We start from the raw sequence: 17,618 nt of genomic DNA on the forward strand, positions 1-17,618 counted from the left end.
ATAAAGATATCTAGCAATATCTGTAGCCTGCTCTCCTTTCTCCCTTACCCACTAGCTACTAGTTCCTGTATCGCTCTTGAGCTCACAGCTTTCCAGACTGGACAGTGCATGCCTTCAGGTCCCATCTCTGCCCTGCCTTCTTTATTTTTCTCATGAACAAGGTTTTTAAGAGACATTCCTCAGGCTGGGTGTGGTGGCGTACTCCTTTGATCCCAGTACTCGGGAGGCAGAGGCAGGTGGATCTCTGTGAGTTTGAGGCCAGCCTGGTCTACAAAGTTGAGTCCAGGACAGCCAAGGCTACACAAAGAAACCCTGACTTGGGGAAAAAAAAGAGAGACAATCCTCCATATTAGCTTCCTTGTGTGTGTGTTCCAGTATTGTTGTAAAGGAATCTTAGCTGACTCTGGGATTAGATCATAAATCAATGCCTGAGGTAAAAACTGAGTAATTAAAATACCTCTTATAAGCTGGGCATGGTGGCACACGCCTTTAATCCCAGCACTCAGGAGACAGAGGCATACAGATCGCTGTGAGTTTGAGGCCAGCCTGGTTTACCAAGTGAGTCTAGGATAGCCAAGGCTACACAGAGAAACCCTGTCTCAAAAAAAAGAAAGAAAAAGAAAAGAAAACCTCTTATAAATCCCAAGGTGGGTGCCTCATTGAAAGCCAGCATCATGAGGCTCTTGTCAGTTCTTGCCTTTTTGGGAAAGCATTGCTGTTTCTTTGGTTGAGTACTAGGTGAAGTAGTTGGGCCTGCAGTTTAGTGCCATGTCATGAAAATGCCCTCTTATTCTGGTGACAGAACCACACTCCATGAGGTCAGGTCACTTTTAAGAAGTTTGGGAACTTGGGCCACAGGCGCAGCAGAAGGACAGAGGCTGTCCAGCTCGCCTGGGCTTGCTGATGGGAGGGCGGAGATAGTGTGGCTCCATCACCTTGCAACTGTTTTTGTGTTTTACTTTTCAGACAAATACTTCATGTTTAATCCTGTGACTCATACTACAAACCACATGCCCCCAGCCCAGCACACCTCAGTGGACTTTGACTTCCTCTTCTTGATTCATTTGCTAGGTTGTGAGCTCATGAGAACAGGGACCATGCTTGGCTTGTGCATTGGGCCTTTCCCATGCTCATTACTGTTGGGACCCAACATGCCCTCCATGAGCATTATGAGATTGTAACCCCCTGCCAGACGAGCAGCTCTGCCCTCTGAGTCCCTGTGCCTCTTACAGGCCAGTCCTCATTTTTCTACCGAGTATATGCAATGCCTTACTTTGATGTTTTGTTCTTGTTTTCCCTTCCAGCCTGGGGGCCCCAAGGAGCAAGTGTCTTCATGTTGTTTTCTCTATATCCCTGAGCCAGGCCAGCCAGTGTAAGTAGTGTTTCAGAAGTGTTTGGGAAGTGAATGAACTATGATGACTCAGCTCGCACACCATTCTGTGCAGGCGTTTTGATGCTAGCTGAGCCCCACCAGCTGCAAACGGAGAAGAGTATTCATCAGCGCACACTATGTGTGCATCAGGACGAGCTCTCACTAAGTAGGTCTCAGAAAATATCAGGTGTTGATGATCTGCTGTCTCTGAGCTGGAGCCCATCCAGCTCTAGGAAAGTCTCTTGGAAATCATTTTGTTTTTCAAGCTCGAGGGCAGTTTGGTTAGGGTTTAAAAGAAAAATACCAGGCAAGTTGTAAATCTCAGCAGATGGTGAGGAGAAGGAAAAAAAAAAAAAGGTCACACTGCTTAGGTTGACTAGGACGTCTCCCATGTCATGGCCCTTCGGGGGCCTTAGAGAAGGAATAAGAAAGTCCATAGTGCCAGAAAGAGTGTGCTTAGGTCTGACTAGCTTCTAAAAGAAAAAGGACTAGAATTCCTGAACTGTGAGTTCAGAGGCTTAGGAGCCAGAAACCAGCTCCAGCCCAGATCCCCTGCAAGAGCAGCTGTTGCTCTTAGCCTCTCTGAGCCATCTCTCCTGTTCCAAAAATATATGTGCATACATAAAAGTATTCATCTGCCCCAGGGTAGAAGGAAAGGAGGCCCCAAAGAGGGACCACTGACCCAGTTCTTAGCCTCTGGTCCTGTTAGGACAGGTGACAGCAACCCAGAACAGGAGGCAAGAAGTAACTGCCCGCCGGCAGCTGATGTTTAACCTGAAACTGCATCCCTTCCTCTGCTGCCAGAGTGCTGTCGGTGGTGCAGTGCCAGCATGCACTTTGGGTAGGCAATGCCAAGTGTTTGCTTTACGTGCTACATGGAGAGTTTGTTTCCTAAGTCTTTTCTTACATAGTAAGATACAACTCAGAACCTGAGCCGTTTCCTCCCTCTTTAAATATAAGAGCTCAAAGAGCAAATTATATTTTTGGTAATTTGAGAATTGCACTTTTGCTTCAAGACAGATTGTAATGTGCATAATGTACCTGGCAGCAAATACCTAGATCTGGCCTTATGCTTATGTGGCAGATCTTAGCAGAAAGAGTAGCAGTCCCCACTCCCCTGGAGCCTGTATGCATTTCACAGAACTTTGATGTTTTTGGAAGCAGTCAGGGAAATGCTGCCTCAGGAGCCTGTTTCAGATGGCCTCTCCTTGTTACACAAGTTTGCCTGGCCTAGAGCCCTGACCAGCTCTCAATCCTACATCAGCTTCCCAAACACTGGGATCACATGTCTGCTGATGAACTATAAACTTTTTCTTTTGAAATAATTTCAAAAACACAGTAGCATTGAGGTTAGAACAGAACATTATTTTCTATGTTCTATCTTACCTTTCAGCATGCTAACGCATGCTGTAAAGCATGAGAGTGGTTTTTTATTGTGCTATAAACTCCAGAGTGTGGGTGATGCTCAGTTTACCAAAGTCACTAGCCTCTTTTAAGCAGTCCTAGGGGCCTTCTCTGAATGCTAAGATTCTTCAATAGTTGAGACTTTGTGTGACCGCAGACACCTCTACCTCTGGACCAGTGAGGACCAGTGTAGGTCAGAGAAAGCAAGAACTTCACAGCATTAATAAAAAACAGCCTCACCCGAGCCTAGTGTTGGATCCAGTGACATGTTCCTGTTCTGCTTATGTACAAAAGTTCTGAGGGCCATGAGCAGTTGGCATTAGCTCAGGCAGAATGTTTTTTTGAAGAAAGGAAAACACAGTGATGGCTGATGGCTGGAGCTGAGGTAGGTCTTCAGACCCATTCTCACATTCACCACTGGAAGACGGAACATATCCCTCTCTCTCTGACCTTGGTTCCTTTGTGAAATGGAGCCTTCAAGTGAGATAATAAGTGTCCTTCATGCACACTATGGGAGGGGCTTTGGAAGGAGGTGAGGTTAGCAACAGAGCCAGTGCAGCCTTCTCTCTCTCTGCCCCTCAGTCATGAAGGGATCAGAAGGACCAGTGAGATGGCTCAGTAGGTGAGGGCTCTTGGCATGCTTGAGAGGCTGAGTTTATTCCCTAGGATCGACCTATGAAAAGGAAGACTCCTGCAGGCTATTTGTGGGCCTCCACACATGCACTGACATGCTCATGTGTGTGCATGCTTGCAAGTACACACAAACACTGTTCAGTCTTTAATTTGGAAACTATTTGAGGCCACCTAAGGTGCCAGTTTGCTTGGGCAGCTATGACAAAATACTACAAAATGGATAGTTTAAACAACATTTATTTTCTCACAGACCTAGAAGCTACAAATCTAAGAGAGTGCGAGCATAGAGAGAATCCTCTCCTTGGCTTGCCTTGGGAACCTTCTCATAGCACCAACCAGATGGCCTTAGGTCTGAGCCCCATCCCTTTGACCCCTTTCAAACTCGATGACCTCCTCAAAGCCAAATTTCTAAGTCTAGTCACATTGAAGTTTAGAATTTGAATACAGGAATTTGGAGATGGATATTATTCTGCCCTTGGCACCTGGGAATGCACAGGTACAGGTCTGTTTGTGCTTTTTAAATGCTCAAAAACTCATGATCTGAAGAGAGAAGGACTTTTAGTAGTTCAGGGTCCTGGTTCTGGAGGAGACAGTCATGTGTGGCTCCCAGCTTAGCAGTTTTGCCTCCATGTGGCCTTGGGCTCACTCCTTAGCCTCCCTCTGATGTCAGCAGCATTAGCCATGATAAAGGCCGTTCTAGGTGGCCTTGGCACTGCCTGTCCCTGAACCTGTGGTCCTCATCTTTAAGTGTACTCTTCGGAGCTTCTTGAGGAAAGGCTGGCTGGAGACTGAAGAGCAGCCTTCTCTGCTGCTGTATGTGTCACACTTTGTGCTTGCCCTCACTGCAGCATCCCACCTCCCGATGGACACCTCACTCCCTGAACATGCATCACAAGGTCTCTCCTTGTTACACAAGCTTGCCTGGGCTAGAGCCCTAGCTAGTCTAGAGCTCTCAATCTTACATCAACCTCCCAAACACTGGGATTACAGGTTTGCCATGGCTCTATAAACTTTCTTTTCAAAATCACAGTAGCATCGAGGATAGAATAAAGAACATTTTTTTCTATGTATGTATACTTTTTTTTACCTTTCCCCGACCCCCCAAACTACTTGAAGGACTTTGCACTGCATTCCATTTTACCGCCACCATGCTATATGTTGTGTCCATAGAATTGTTACGAAGTTCAGAAATATGTAGTGATTGGTCAGCATAACAGTTGCTCACCTGTAGTTCAGGCTTCCGGCTGTTCACTAATGCTGTTTCAAGCATTTCTTGCCATGCATCAAGTAGTGGACTGCCTTTGTTCTGTGACTGGAGCCTGTCCTCAGCCTTTCTCATATCTTTCATGACATGGATAATTAGGAAGGATGCAGTCTAGTTAGTGGTATAAGGTTGGCATTCAAGTTGGTTCCTTGAATTTTTGCCTAACTTCCAGCCCAGGAGTGGGTGTTGAGAGAAGAACAGAATATGAGATGACGAAGTCAAGCCCCTAACCTAGGGGCCTGAAGCTCTGGTGTGTGAGAAAGCATTAGTATCAGATGGGCTGGGAGGGCCCTTCCGCAAGTTGTAGTTACTGGCATTGACAATCCTTGATGGGTACAGTTGGCACGATAGAGTCCCACAGAGATGGAGAAAATACCCCTGCTCCCTGCGCAGCTTTTGGCCATCCGCATTGCCTGGCCTGAGGTGCCTGGGGTTCACACACTCTTGCTGCTTGCAGAGTTCCTACGTGAGCTACCATTCTGGGCTTTCCTGCCCTACCAAGGGTGTGGTTTTGTGATGCTAGCCTGCCCCTTTCTTCCCTGTGGGCCAGGGCTGAGTGAATCCTTGAGTGACTTTACCAAATGTCTTTGGATGCAGGAGAAACTGGGCATAGAGCAGTGATGAGCGATGGGCTGGCTGCTGGTGCCACTGCAGCTTGTGGTGGGTCTGTCTGACAGCCTTAGCATGCTATGCCTAATGATGTGGCATCAGACCTAAAACTCTGCTTTTCTGGCTGCTAATAATGTATTGTGCAGAGGGAAATGGTGGATTGTAATCTTTTTTGAATAATTGCATAAGATCTAGTCAAATGTCAGACCAAAGCTAACAGTACAGAAATGTTTGAAGTGTCATTGAATCTTCGCAGAACTTTGGCTAAATAAGTTTTCCATGTGAAAAACAAAATAAAATTGATTTTCATGTAGTCATTAAGGCCACGTGGTTGTCTACTTTATGCTAACACTGTAACACTTCGGGGTTCTCTAACGTACATGTATGAATGAGAGGTTTAATGTCCAGCCTTTCTGAATTAAAATTAAGATTGAGTAATCTAGCCAGGCACGGTGGCACATGCCTTTAATCGAAAGGCAGGCAGATCTCCTTGAGTTTGAGGACAGCCTGGTCTATGAAGCGAGTCAAGGGTAGCCAGGACTGCAAGAGAAACCCTATCTCGAAAAACAATTCAAAAACCCACAAAACTGAGTAATCTAAATTTCAGTTCTTTTCATGCACCAGCATCGTTTTAATGTGTCAACCTCCTCTGGCTGGTAGCTGGTTGGACAATATGGTCCAGAGTAGCCCATCTTTGCAGATGGGCTTTACATGGCCCAGGCTGGCCTTGAACTCAGTCTTCCTGCCCTACACTCCTAAATGCTGGGATTGTGCTAGGCTTCCCTGTCCAGAATTCTGCTGGGCTATGAAGAATGGCTTCTTTCCCTCACTGCTCTGTGGGCAAATTTGGCCATTGAGGCAGTTGGTCTTTAGATATGACTGCCCCTGTTGGTAGTAGAGTCTCCACAGTCCGGGCAGGGTCAGAGCTGTGCTATGGGGCCATGAGGTCTACGTCTTCTGTTAGGCTGGAAGCTCAGAGCTCTGTAAAGCCATTATCAGCTTCAGATTTGGAAGACAGTTGAGCCGTAGCTGGATTGAAGCCATGACTTCAACTAATACTTTTGTCTTTACACTCACCCAGCCCTCCACAACCCCAGGCCTTGAGTACTGGACCCCAATTTCCAGCTGTAGGGGCACTTTCTATGGGAGAGGACCCAAGACTGACCTAGAAGCTGGTCCCGTGTGTCTGTCTGGGGAAACATTCTGGATGGGATGGGCTAGAATTCACCTACCTGGATAGTTGTTACTCCTGTACCTCCTCTGTCTGCCAAAGACACCCAGGACTACTACCAGCCAAATCTTAGCCCATTCCTGCATGAAATGGTAGGTCCAGTGAGTGATGGAGCTGGGCTGATGATGTCTTAAGTTCCCAGGACCCAGCCCGCAGCTATGGGGGAAGCCACATGCTGTCTTATATATGCTATAGTGGCTCTACTTGAAAGTATCTGTGATCCTGTGGGCTTGTCTGTAAATGCTGCTGTCCCCGCCTCCTGGCCTCCTCTGCAGAGGGGAAGCTGGGTGTCTTCTAAGGCCCTTCTGTGTCGCCCCACTCCGCTCACACAGCTGCATCTGCTCCAGCTATGAAGTGGCTCTTCCACAGCCTTCTCTGCATGGCCAGTAAGTCAGCCTTTCCTCCTGCCTTCAGATGCTCTCACATCTGTCTGCCTGGGCTCAGAAGGGCAGAGCAATGAGGAAGGGGGGTCCCCCAGGAAATTACCTTTGCTCAGACAGATCTCCTGGTTTGCTAGGAAGGCCCTCTTCAGTGCTGACGGCCGCTGGGCTCAGGCCTTTAGGACTCTGCCACCTCTTTGCCTCTCCATCCAGCCTCCCCTCACTCTGCCACATCCTCAGCTCTCTGCCCAGTTAGTTGCCAGGGTGTGGAAGCTAATGATGTCCCATGCCACCCAAAAGAGGGCCTTTAGAGCAGTTTCAGCTTCTAGGAGTCAGGAGGATTTGTGGAGTGAGAATCTACAGAATAAATGTGCGTGGGTGGGGGCAACCTGCTTTCCGTTCAGCAGTGGTGGGGAGGGCCAGGTATTTCTGCAGGGGGTCCCATTCTGTCTTTAACCCTGCATGGGAGCTGCTTTTGGACAAACTGTCCTGAGACAACCTATAAGGTCCGAGAGACCTTATAGCATAGTCAGGTAAGCCCCTGGGGACTGCTCAGATGGGGCTCTAGTCTGGTCTTGCCTAGTGATCTGGGCCTCTTTTTTGCTCATGCTTGGCAGGAGAATAAGGTGAGCATCAGGCACCGTAATATAAAAGCTGGGAGCTGTGTCTGTGAAAGCCAGTTCATGGCAGTCAGTAAAAGTATGCTGAGGCATCATAGGAAGAGGATGCAGGATGAGCACTCACATTAAGCCAGAGAACCTAGGAGGCAGGCTAGATCCTGCCCAGATCACCAGTGCAACATGTTTGGGGATACATTTTATTTGTTTTGTTTTTCAAGATGGTTTCTCTGTATAGCCTTGGCTGTCCTAGACTCACTTTGTAGACCAGGCTGGCCTCGAACTCACAGAGATCCACCTGCCTCTGCTGGTGCTGGGATTAAAGGCCTGTGCCACCACCACCCAGCTGGGGATACATTTTTGACATTTTGCTTTGTTTCTCTCACATCTGAACAAGTATAGGCTAGGCTTAGGTGGAACCAGGCTGACCACCTCCTGACTTCCTCATTGGGGTCACACACCTTGCCTTGGGTTGGAGCTCTGAATAGGTCAGGCCCTGGACTCCAGTTTATCTGTGTATCTTTGGCTGTTCTGGACTCACTTTGTAGACTAGGCTGGCCTTGAACTCACAGAGAACCACCTGCCTTTACCTCCTGAGAGAATTTTGATATTTTAAAAAGACCTGAGGGGGCCAGTGAGGTGACTCAGCAGGTTAAGGCGTTTTCTGCCAAGCCGGATGACCTGATTTCCGTCCCAGAGACCTACATGGTAAAAAGAGACAACTGACTTGTCTTCTGACCTTTGTATGGTACCATGCACATGTGTCTACACATACGTGTGCATAGGCACAAGGTATTGTTTTTTAAGGATTTGAGTAGTCACCATGGAAAGATCAAAGCTGATTAACTTTTTATTATTTTGTGTTCTAGACTTGTCTTTCTGTTACCTTCAGAGTGGGAAGTGGTGTCTCGCCTTTTTTGGTTTCTTGTTTGTTTGTTTCGTTTTGTTTTTTCAGTTTTTTAAGACAGGGTTTCTCTGTGTAATAGTCCTGGCTGTCCTGGACTCACTTTGTAAACCAGGCTGGCCTGGAACTCACAGGGATTCACCTGCCTCTCTGCCTCTGCCTCATGAGTGCTGGAATTAAAGGCGTGCACCACCACGCCCAGCTCATTATGACCTTTTTGGTGTGTGTTTTTTTTTTTTAAGATTTATGTGTTTATTATTATGTATACAGTGCTCTGCCTGCTTGTACACCTGCAGGCCAGAAGAAGGCATCAGATCACAGTATAGATAAGAGCCACCATGTGGTTGCTGGGACCTGAACTCAGGACCTCTGGAAAAGCAGTTAGTACTCTTAACCTCTAAGCCATCTCTCCAGCCCCTCTTTTTGTTTTTTGTTTGTTTTTTTTTTTAATCAGAGCTGTGATGCCTCATTGTCAAGGCTTTCTAGAGAAGATGCTGGCTAGATGAATCCACTCCAGTACAGAAGGGACTGAGGCCTAGAGACAGACAGACTGAAAGGGTACAACCAAGGAACAGTAGAGACAGAACATCTGGGCCTTTGTCCTGACTCATAGCTCCAGGACGCTCCATGGCCTGGAACGATGACCCTGGTGGTGGCAATTTGTTTCCTGCGACCCCTCAGCAATTAGGCGTCACCTCAGCACCTCTTCTAGTGCCTTTCATTCATCAAACCCCTGAGGCCTTGGCACATCCCAGGTTGGCATCCAACAAAGAAGATGGAGCCAAGCAGTAGCGTATGCCTTTATCCCCAGCACTTGGGAGGCAGAGACAGGCAGATTTCTGAGTTCCAAGACAACCTGGTCTACAAGGCAAGTTCTAGGATAACCAGGGCTACACAGAGACCCAGAGAAACACTGTCTCAAAAGAAAGAAAGAAAGAAAGAAAGAAAGAAAGAAAGAAAGAAAGAAAGAAAGAAAGAAAGAAAAATGCAAGATAGGTAGCTTGGCCCTGAGGTCCCTGTAGCCTGTGGGTTCGCTATGCTATGGGCTGGAGTGAGAGCATGGCCTTGGTATTTGGTAGAGGAAGTAAGATAGCGCAGCTCTATACTCTGATACCTGAGGCTTGTTGAAAGGTCAGGCCTCAAGACTGAGGCTGAGTCATGAGGAAGCAGGCAAAGTGGTACCAAGGAGAACGTGAACGCAGACTGAGCGCAAGCCCAAGCTCTCCAGTCCTGGGCCTGGCTGGCTTCCCTGGGTTGAGGCCATCTGCCCTTCCAAACCACCCACTATGGTGCTGATCTTTTCCTGTCACTCATGGGAGCAAATGAACTAAGGAGGGTTCAGAGAGGATGCAGGTGCAGGTGCATTGAAATCTAGAGCAGCCCAAGCCCTCAGGATATCACAGTGCTGTGTAGTCTGCCCTCGGGTTAATCCAGCCCTGACACAGTCCATGGCCACAGTAACTCACTTCCTCCTGGCTCTCACAGGTCGAGTTTACTTCTCTTGTGTGAAGGGAGCTTTGCTATGGATCTGTGAAATCCAGGGGTTAAGAGGAAGGAACTGGAGGCCAGAGCATGATTTATTCAGGTCTGTGGCCCCAATGGGGAAGTCACTGGGTGGCCAGCCTGGTTCCGCCTAAGCCTAGCCTATGCTTGTATAGATGTGAGAGAAAATCTTGGTCCTCAGGAGCAGAAATCCTGGTACCTGAGATGTGCCTAGGAGAATAGAAGGGCCTCAGCAAATAAGCCAGATGGAACCTCGCATCACTGACCTTTGGCCACCTGGCTTGTGTGTGTGGTATGTGTAGGGAGTATATGTAGGGATGTGAATGGTGCATATAGGGTCTTTATGGTCAGTGTGTACTATTATAGACTGAAGTGTATAGGTATGCAGTATAAAAGACATGGCATGTATGAGGTGTAGATTTTATAGGGGAGTTCCATAGGATGTATGGAGCATACAGTATGCATTGGTTTGTGGCATGCATTATGTGTGTATGATACATGTTATGCCTCGGGTATGAGTGGTATGTACTGGAGTACATGGGGTTTATGGGGCTATGTATAACACATAGGTATACATGAGCTATATGTGCCATGCGCAGAAGTACATAGAGTATTATGGGGTATGTGGTGTGCACTGGTATGTGGAAGACATTGACACCTGAGGGCTCCTCAGAGCTGCTGTTGAGCAGCATGGAGGACTTAAGAGTGTCAGGCTGGGGACTTCACCATAGAGGGCTCCGGGAAGCCATTGGCTTATCCTAAGCATGGGAGGGACGATGTTTCTTGTATAGAAAATAGAGTTAGGGAGTAAGAGGAGACAGCAGAGGCTCTGGTGAGGAGGCTTTAGCAGTGGAGCCATCCTGAGTGCTGAGGAGGGCAGGCATGTAGAGACGGAGGTGCTTGTAGGGATGTTCAGGGAGAACATTGGGAAATTCCCATGCATCCAGGAACTGCCCGAAACCAGGCAGTTGTCTGTTTTTGTTACCAGGTGAACTAGAAGTGGGGAGGGAGGGGCTCTTCAGGTGCCTGTGAGGTTTGGGGTCTGAGGTGGCAAGGCTCTGTGAGTGAGATGAAGGGATGTGGTCGTGAGCTGCTCCTTCCAGACAGATGTTCTGCAGATGCTTGTGATCTAAAGATGGCCATGACCCTCTTCCCCTGGGACGTTTCCGGGCCTCTGGACCGGGCGTCAGGATGCTGAGTCTAGTCGCATGTCTGTAGCTAGCGCCTTATATACATCTGGGCTTCGTTTATTGGGAACAGTGATGGCCACTGTGCTGTGAGGAGACATTTAAAATGCCCAGTGCAGCAGAAGATGAAGTGCTGGCTGCCACAGTTAGGAGGTCTTTGACTCAGAGGCCCATGTGACTGCAGACAGTTTAGGGGGGCAGCCCTGTGGGTAGAGTGGTGACAGACACAAGTCTGACTGGCTTCTCATGTCTGGCTGGTTTGGAGGAAGAGGGTGGGCGGTGAGCCTGTGAGAGAAGTGACAGCCCTTTACCTGTGGTCACAGAGCGTTTAACACCAGCATCCACACACTAAACCTAGCACAGCCCATGTCACAATGTGAAGACCAAAGCAACGGGCCAACCCAAGGTCCTTCAGTGACTCCATGGCATAGCAAGGATTTGAACTCAAGACTTCTGCCCTTGGGGCTCATGCTATTTTCTCTGAGTCTGTAGAAAAGTATGAAGTAAAGGGTACATGGAAGCCCACGTGAAAATGAAATATAAAGCCCCACCTCAGACCCCAGGGACTATGAAACTCATGAGCGTGTGCAAGCACCCATGCACCACACACCTATCTATCAGTGTACTCACATATGCACATACAGTTCCTATGCCCCCTGTCTATACAATTGGCTCTCGATGACCTAGTCACTTGCCCTATAGCAGGGCTCTTCCCTAGCCCAGTGAGGCACTAGCATAACAGGGAGTTCAGCTCCTTGGGGGCCATTTGTAACCCTCCTCTCTGTTTATGTGATTCCATAACTGGATTCCAATCCAGTAAGTGATTCCAGCTTTTGGCAAAGGCACTGAAAGCAAATAACCAAATACTGAGTCCAAGAGCAAACTGTTAGCCTCATCCTGCAGCACGGTGCCTAGAAGATGCAAATACCTTGGGAGGCAGCTAGGAGGTTTTCTCTGCGTCTTTCCTTCCCTTTCCCACCCCTTTAGGGATGTAGCCAGCCCTCTCAATTGAACTGAGCAAACATGGGCATGAGAGGGGGTGAGAAAGAGGGCTGGCTGGCCTATTATGGTATGTTATTTCAGGGTATCTCTTCTGAGCCTGGCAGGCCTGAGCTGGGCTGGGCTTTGTGGTTTGGGGGTGTCATGTATGACTCAGATCAGATCACAGGTTGGGGGAGACAGATTTAATCACTTACGAGTTTATCAAGATAAGGTTTAGTCAGAGCCAGCAAACACCACCACAGGATGCTGAGTGGGTTCAGGGACCTTCCTCAGGATCTGGACTGGCTGCTGCTGGCTGGCTGAGCAGGCCCATAAGGTTGATCTGCCGGGCACATGGAGGCAACTGATGAGGAAGGCCTGTGGGGTGGAGGGAGCAGCTGGCCAGGGTGGGAAGGCGCCTTTGGTGCTCAGGATTTCAAATTCACTCTATCATTCAATTATAGGCAGTAAAAAATAAAGGAAGACAGACAGTCCCTCACTTACACTGGAGCAAACTGGCAGTTCCCATTGTGTAGCTCTTTTCTTTTGTTTTTTTGAGACAAGGTTTCTCTATGTAGCCTTGGCTGTCCTGGACTTGCTTTGTAGACCAGGCTAGCCTCAAACTCACAGCGATCCGCCTGCCTCTGCCTCCCGAGTGCTGGGATTAAAGGCGTGCACCACCACGCCCAGCTAGTGTAGTCCTCCTGAGGACACTGAGACACAAGATTCAGCATGAAAGGAGCCAAGGAAGCGGAGCCCAAACCCCAAGTCATCCTGATTGAACACCATCGGTCCCTTCCCTGACTTGGAACCCTGACATAAGGCAGATTGACAGGAGAAGACAGGATCAGGTGAAGCCAGAGGAGCAGATGGCGCCTTGTCCAGGGACCTGAGCTGCAGAAAAAGAGCAGGGACCTGGCCTTGCTGAGGTTTGAGGTCCTTCTGAGAAGGAGGGGAAAGATGTGGAGATGCAGCCCATGGTGTCCGGGTGGTAAAAGCCCAGCTCAGCTCAAGAGGGCGGCCCTGAAGGCCAGGCATGGTGGGCATGCCTTTAATCCCAGCACTCGGGAGGCAGAGGCAGGCGGATCACTGTGAGTTCGAGGCCAGCCTGGTCTACAAAGAGTCCAGGACAGCCAAGGCTACACAGAGAAACCCTGTCTCAAAAAAAACCATAAAAAAATAAAAAATAAAAGAGGGCGGCCCTTCTAGATGTAAAGTTGTTCTTGTTTTTAGCGAGGGGGCCTTTGAGAGATACAATGTCATTGTGTCTGTAGTTCCTCAGAAAAGCCAGCCCATCTGTGTTGAAGAAATATATTTTGGAGAGTCACTTCTGGTCTACCACAGTCGTGTTTTGAGATGTGTGTGTCCTGAGCTCCCTACTACATGCAGTGCACTTTTGGGAACTAGAGAGGTTCTGATGTTCTCATGAGGTTCCCAAAGTGGGCTGTGACTTCCCAAGCCCTGGGGAACTCATGGTCTGGTCGTGGTTTCTGCATTCCTTCAGAGGGGACGTGAATGACAGCTCTGAGAAACTCGAGCACAGTTAGGCTGTCCCTGAGCCACTGCTCGCAGAAATGTAGTTTGGTATAAAAACACAAGTAACAGTTGTGCTCCATCACATACGTTTTGTTTTTTGAAGCAGAGCCCTTTTGTGTAGCCCTGGCTGTCCTGGAACTTGCTAAGTAGACCAGGCTTGCTTCGAACTCGTAGAGATCCACCACCACATTTGGCCAGAATAGTTTCTTTGTTTCTTTTTTGTTTGGTTGGTTTTGTTTTTGTTTTTGTTGTTTTCGAGACAGGGTTTCTCTGTGTAGCCTTGGCTGTCCTAGACTCGCTTTGTAGACCAGGCTGGCCTCGAACTTACAGCGATCCTCCTGCCTCTGCCTCCCGAGTGCTGGGATTAAAGGCGAGCGCCACCACACCCCACTCAGAATAGTTTCTTTTTCCTGTTTTGTAGACACCATTAGTGACATTGACTGATCTTATCTCATGGACACATTTATCCAGCTACAGTGTTCTTAAGCACCAGCTGAGACCAGGAGCTGTGTCCAGAGCCCAAAGTGGGGTTTAGGAATTAAAAGGATTCTGTTGGACCTGCATGTTAATGTTTGGTCTTCTCCCTGGTTTAGATGGATTCCTCCCTTAGGGGGGAAAAATAAGAACAAAAACCATGATTTCCTTCTGTCCATTTTTTTTCCTGCTCTATAATTTTACTGACTTTATTATTGTGCTATGCATCTATGTGAATCAGCATGAATTATTCCAGGCAAAGCAAAGGTAAAGATAAAGATAGTAAAGGAATGGAACGTAGAAGCATGGGGCTGCGGAGGTGTCCCAGTGGGTAAAGGGTTTGCTGTGCAGGCAGGAGGACTTTTAATTTTAAAGAGAGGGTCTCACTGTGCAGCCCTGGCTGAACTGAAACTTACTGTGTAGACCAGGCTGGCCTCAAACCCACAGACATCCGCCTCCCTCTCTGGCTCTAAGCACAAAAACTTGAATTCAGACCCCCCCCACAGCACCCACATAAAGCTGGGAATGGGGGCGTGTTTCTGTGACTGCAGAGCTGCGGTTGGAGGTGCAGAGTCAGATGGGGTCCCCAGAGCTCCCAGTCTAATCAGTGTAGGCAACCAATGAACAACAGGTTCTCAAAATAAGGTGAGGGAGTGGTAGAGGAAGTCACCTGACGTAAGTCTCTGGTGTCCGTACCCAGCAGCATACCCCCACACACACATGAACATGCACATACGCCACGTTTGAGAAGAGCATGTGTAACCGGGCGTGGTGGCACACGCTTTTAATCCCAGCACTTGGGAGGCAGAGGCAGGTGGATCTCTGAGTTCAAGGCCAGCCTGGTCTTACAAAGTGAGTCCAGGACAGCCAAAGCTACACAGAGAAACCCTGTCTCCAGGGGAAAAAGAAAAAAGAAAGAAAGAAGAGAAAAGCATGTGTAAATCTTGTCTACAGGTCTGGGCATTCAGTAAGCATCCCATCTTTCCTTCTAGAGCTCTCTCTGCAAAGACAAGCAGATCCCAGGGGGCTCACCAGGCAACGAAACAACCAGGTCTAAATTCAGTGAGAGAGAGAGAGATCCTACTTGGAAAAGTAAGACAGAAAATTGATTAAGGAGAACAGATATGCCTACATGTATTAACACATCTACACACACACACACACACACACACACACCAGTAAAAAAAGATCTAGATGAGGCCACAAGAGTGATTCACATAGGAAAAATATAAGGTAAACTGAATTTATTTTTCTTGGATCCTCCTGCCACAGGCTCAGGTAGAAGAACTAGGAATTGAACAAGTGGAAGGCTTTTCATGACAAGACTACAAGCATGCCTGAAAGTGTACAGGATAGCTGTAGCAAGCTCATAAGTCTATCACACATGTGACACAGCTGCCAGGATCCCCACAGGCTGGCTGTGTCTCTTCCACTCTCCCCCTTTACCGAAAAATTTTACAACTTCAAAATAGAATCCGAGGACCTGCCAGCTGTAGACGTATTCATACTGAGGGCCCATGTTAGGCTCTTGAGCCCTTCCCTGCCCTCTGGATTCAGCATCTGTGATTTAGGACACTCAGGTTTGGCAGGCGTGGTGATACAAGCTTGTAATCCTGAAACTTTGGGAGGCAGAGGTGGGAGTAGGAGTTCCTTCGACACCAGCCTGGTTTTCACAGTGAGCTCCAGGACAGCTGGGACTACATGGAAAGTGTTGGCATATCAGCAGCCTGCCCCTAGGTTGCTTAGCAGCCTCTGACATTGTCACCTGCCTGCCTGCCACTAGGTGTGCACTGGGGGCCCAGGAGAAAACCCAGCATCCATCACTCTCTTACTTTGTCTCTTGCACTCTCTTACCCTTGCACTTTCCCTAAAGGTGCCTTCCTTCCTTTCTCCCTCCCTCCCTCCTCTCTCTGTCTCTGTCTCTCACAGTCTCTCTCTGTGTCTCTGTCTCTCTCACAGTCTCTCTGTCTCTCCCAATTTCTCTGTCTCTCTGTCTCTGTCTCTCTGTCTCCCCTCATGGCCCACTCAGGTCCTCATTCCTCTCCCTTTCCCTTCCCTCAAATAAATTTCTTTATATGCATATCTGTTGTGTGCCATCTCATTGTTTGTTTGGTTTTTTGGTTTTTGAGACAGGGTTTCTCTGTGTAGCCTTGGCTATCCTGGACTCGCTTTGTAGACCAGGCTGGCCTCGAACTCACAGTGATCTACCTGTGCCTACCTCCCAAGTGCTGAGATTAAAGATGTGTGCTACCATGCCCGGCTAAAATGCATCTTAGGGGGCTGGAGAGATGGCTCAGAGGTTAAGAGCACTGGCTGCTCTTCTACAGGTCCTGAGTTTGATTCCCAGAACCTACATGGTGGCTCACAACCATCTATAGTGGGATCTGATGCCCTTTTTTGGCATGCAGGGTACATGCAGAGAAAGCACACCTATATATAAAATAAATAATTAATTTTTACAAAATATTTTTAAAATGCATCTTAGGTCAGGTGTGGTGCTGCACATCTGTAATCCCAGCACTTGAGAGGCAGAAGCAGGTGGATCTCTGTGAGTTCGAGGCCAGCCTGGTCTCCAGAGCAAGTTTCAGGACAGCCAGTACTACACAAAGAAACCTTGTCTCAAAACCAGCAAATAAACAAACAAAAAGCCCTTTACTGATGTATAACCAAAGAAGACTTCAACACTTCAACAAAACTTTCATGTTAACTATAAAACAAACAAAACCAAAGCATCAAAAATACAAGTCTGAGCCAGGCGGCAACGGTGCACACCTTTAATCCTAGCACTTGGGAGGCAGAGGCAGGTGGATCACTGTGAATTCAAGGCCAACCTGGTCTACAGAGTGAGTCTGGGACAACCAAGGCTACACAGAGTCACCCTGTCTCAAACCCCATCTCCACCCCCCCCAAAAATACAGGTCTGACCAAATGACAAGCTTGACTTAGTCAATGGAGCACATACCTAACAATCATAAAAACAAGTGGTTTTGTGTTTTGTTTTTTTTTTCAAACACGTGTGAGGGTTTTGGCAAGCTTGACCTATATGCTGAATTACAAAGCAATCCTTTACTGATGGATGAAGACAGTTCAGAATATTTCTGTGACTATAATAGAATTAAAATCAGAACAAAAAATATATCTACTCCTCAGAACTTAAATAGTGCACCTTTTCTTTACAGTTTCCTCTTTTTACTTGTGTAGCCACAAATAAAAATTGTAATATATAAATATATAATACAAATGGATTAATAATATTATTAAAGTGTTGGGCACTGGAGAGATGGCTCAGCAGTTCAGGGCACTCACTGTCTTACAGAGGACCAGGGTTCAGTTCTCAGCACCCTCACAGCAGTTAACAACTCCTGCTCTAGGGAATCTGATGTCCTCTTCTGACTTCTGTGGGCACCAGGCACACACATGTTGCACACACATACGTGCAAACCAAATACTTATAAAATAAAATAACTCTACAAAACCCCAGAAAAACTAAAATATTAAGTAAAAACAGCCAAAGCTCAAAAAC

At 47.7% G+C, this 17,618-nt stretch overlaps 1 protein-coding gene across 2 annotated transcripts in view; it reads left to right on the forward strand.

Annotated features, from left to right (window-relative positions):
* Window positions 1–6,806: 6,806 nt before the first annotated feature.
* The window catches only part of ITGAE (integrin subunit alpha E), a 61,017-nt gene continuing 50,205 nt past the window's right edge, over window positions 6,807–17,618 (forward strand). For both annotated transcript variants that reach the window (XM_084751301.1, XM_084751302.1), the window contains exon 1: window positions 6,807–6,899. In XM_084751301.1, the coding sequence (XP_084607427.1) occupies window positions 6,863–6,899 (37 nt within the window). In that variant the 5' untranslated portion in view covers window positions 6,807–6,862. The remainder of the gene's footprint in view (window positions 6,900–17,618) is intronic.

The sequence above is a fragment of the Acomys minous genome (assembly GCF_964271855.1).
Source record: "Acomys minous genome assembly, chromosome: 12".
NCBI classification, from domain to species: domain Eukaryota; kingdom Metazoa; phylum Chordata; class Mammalia; order Rodentia; family Muridae; genus Acomys; species Acomys minous.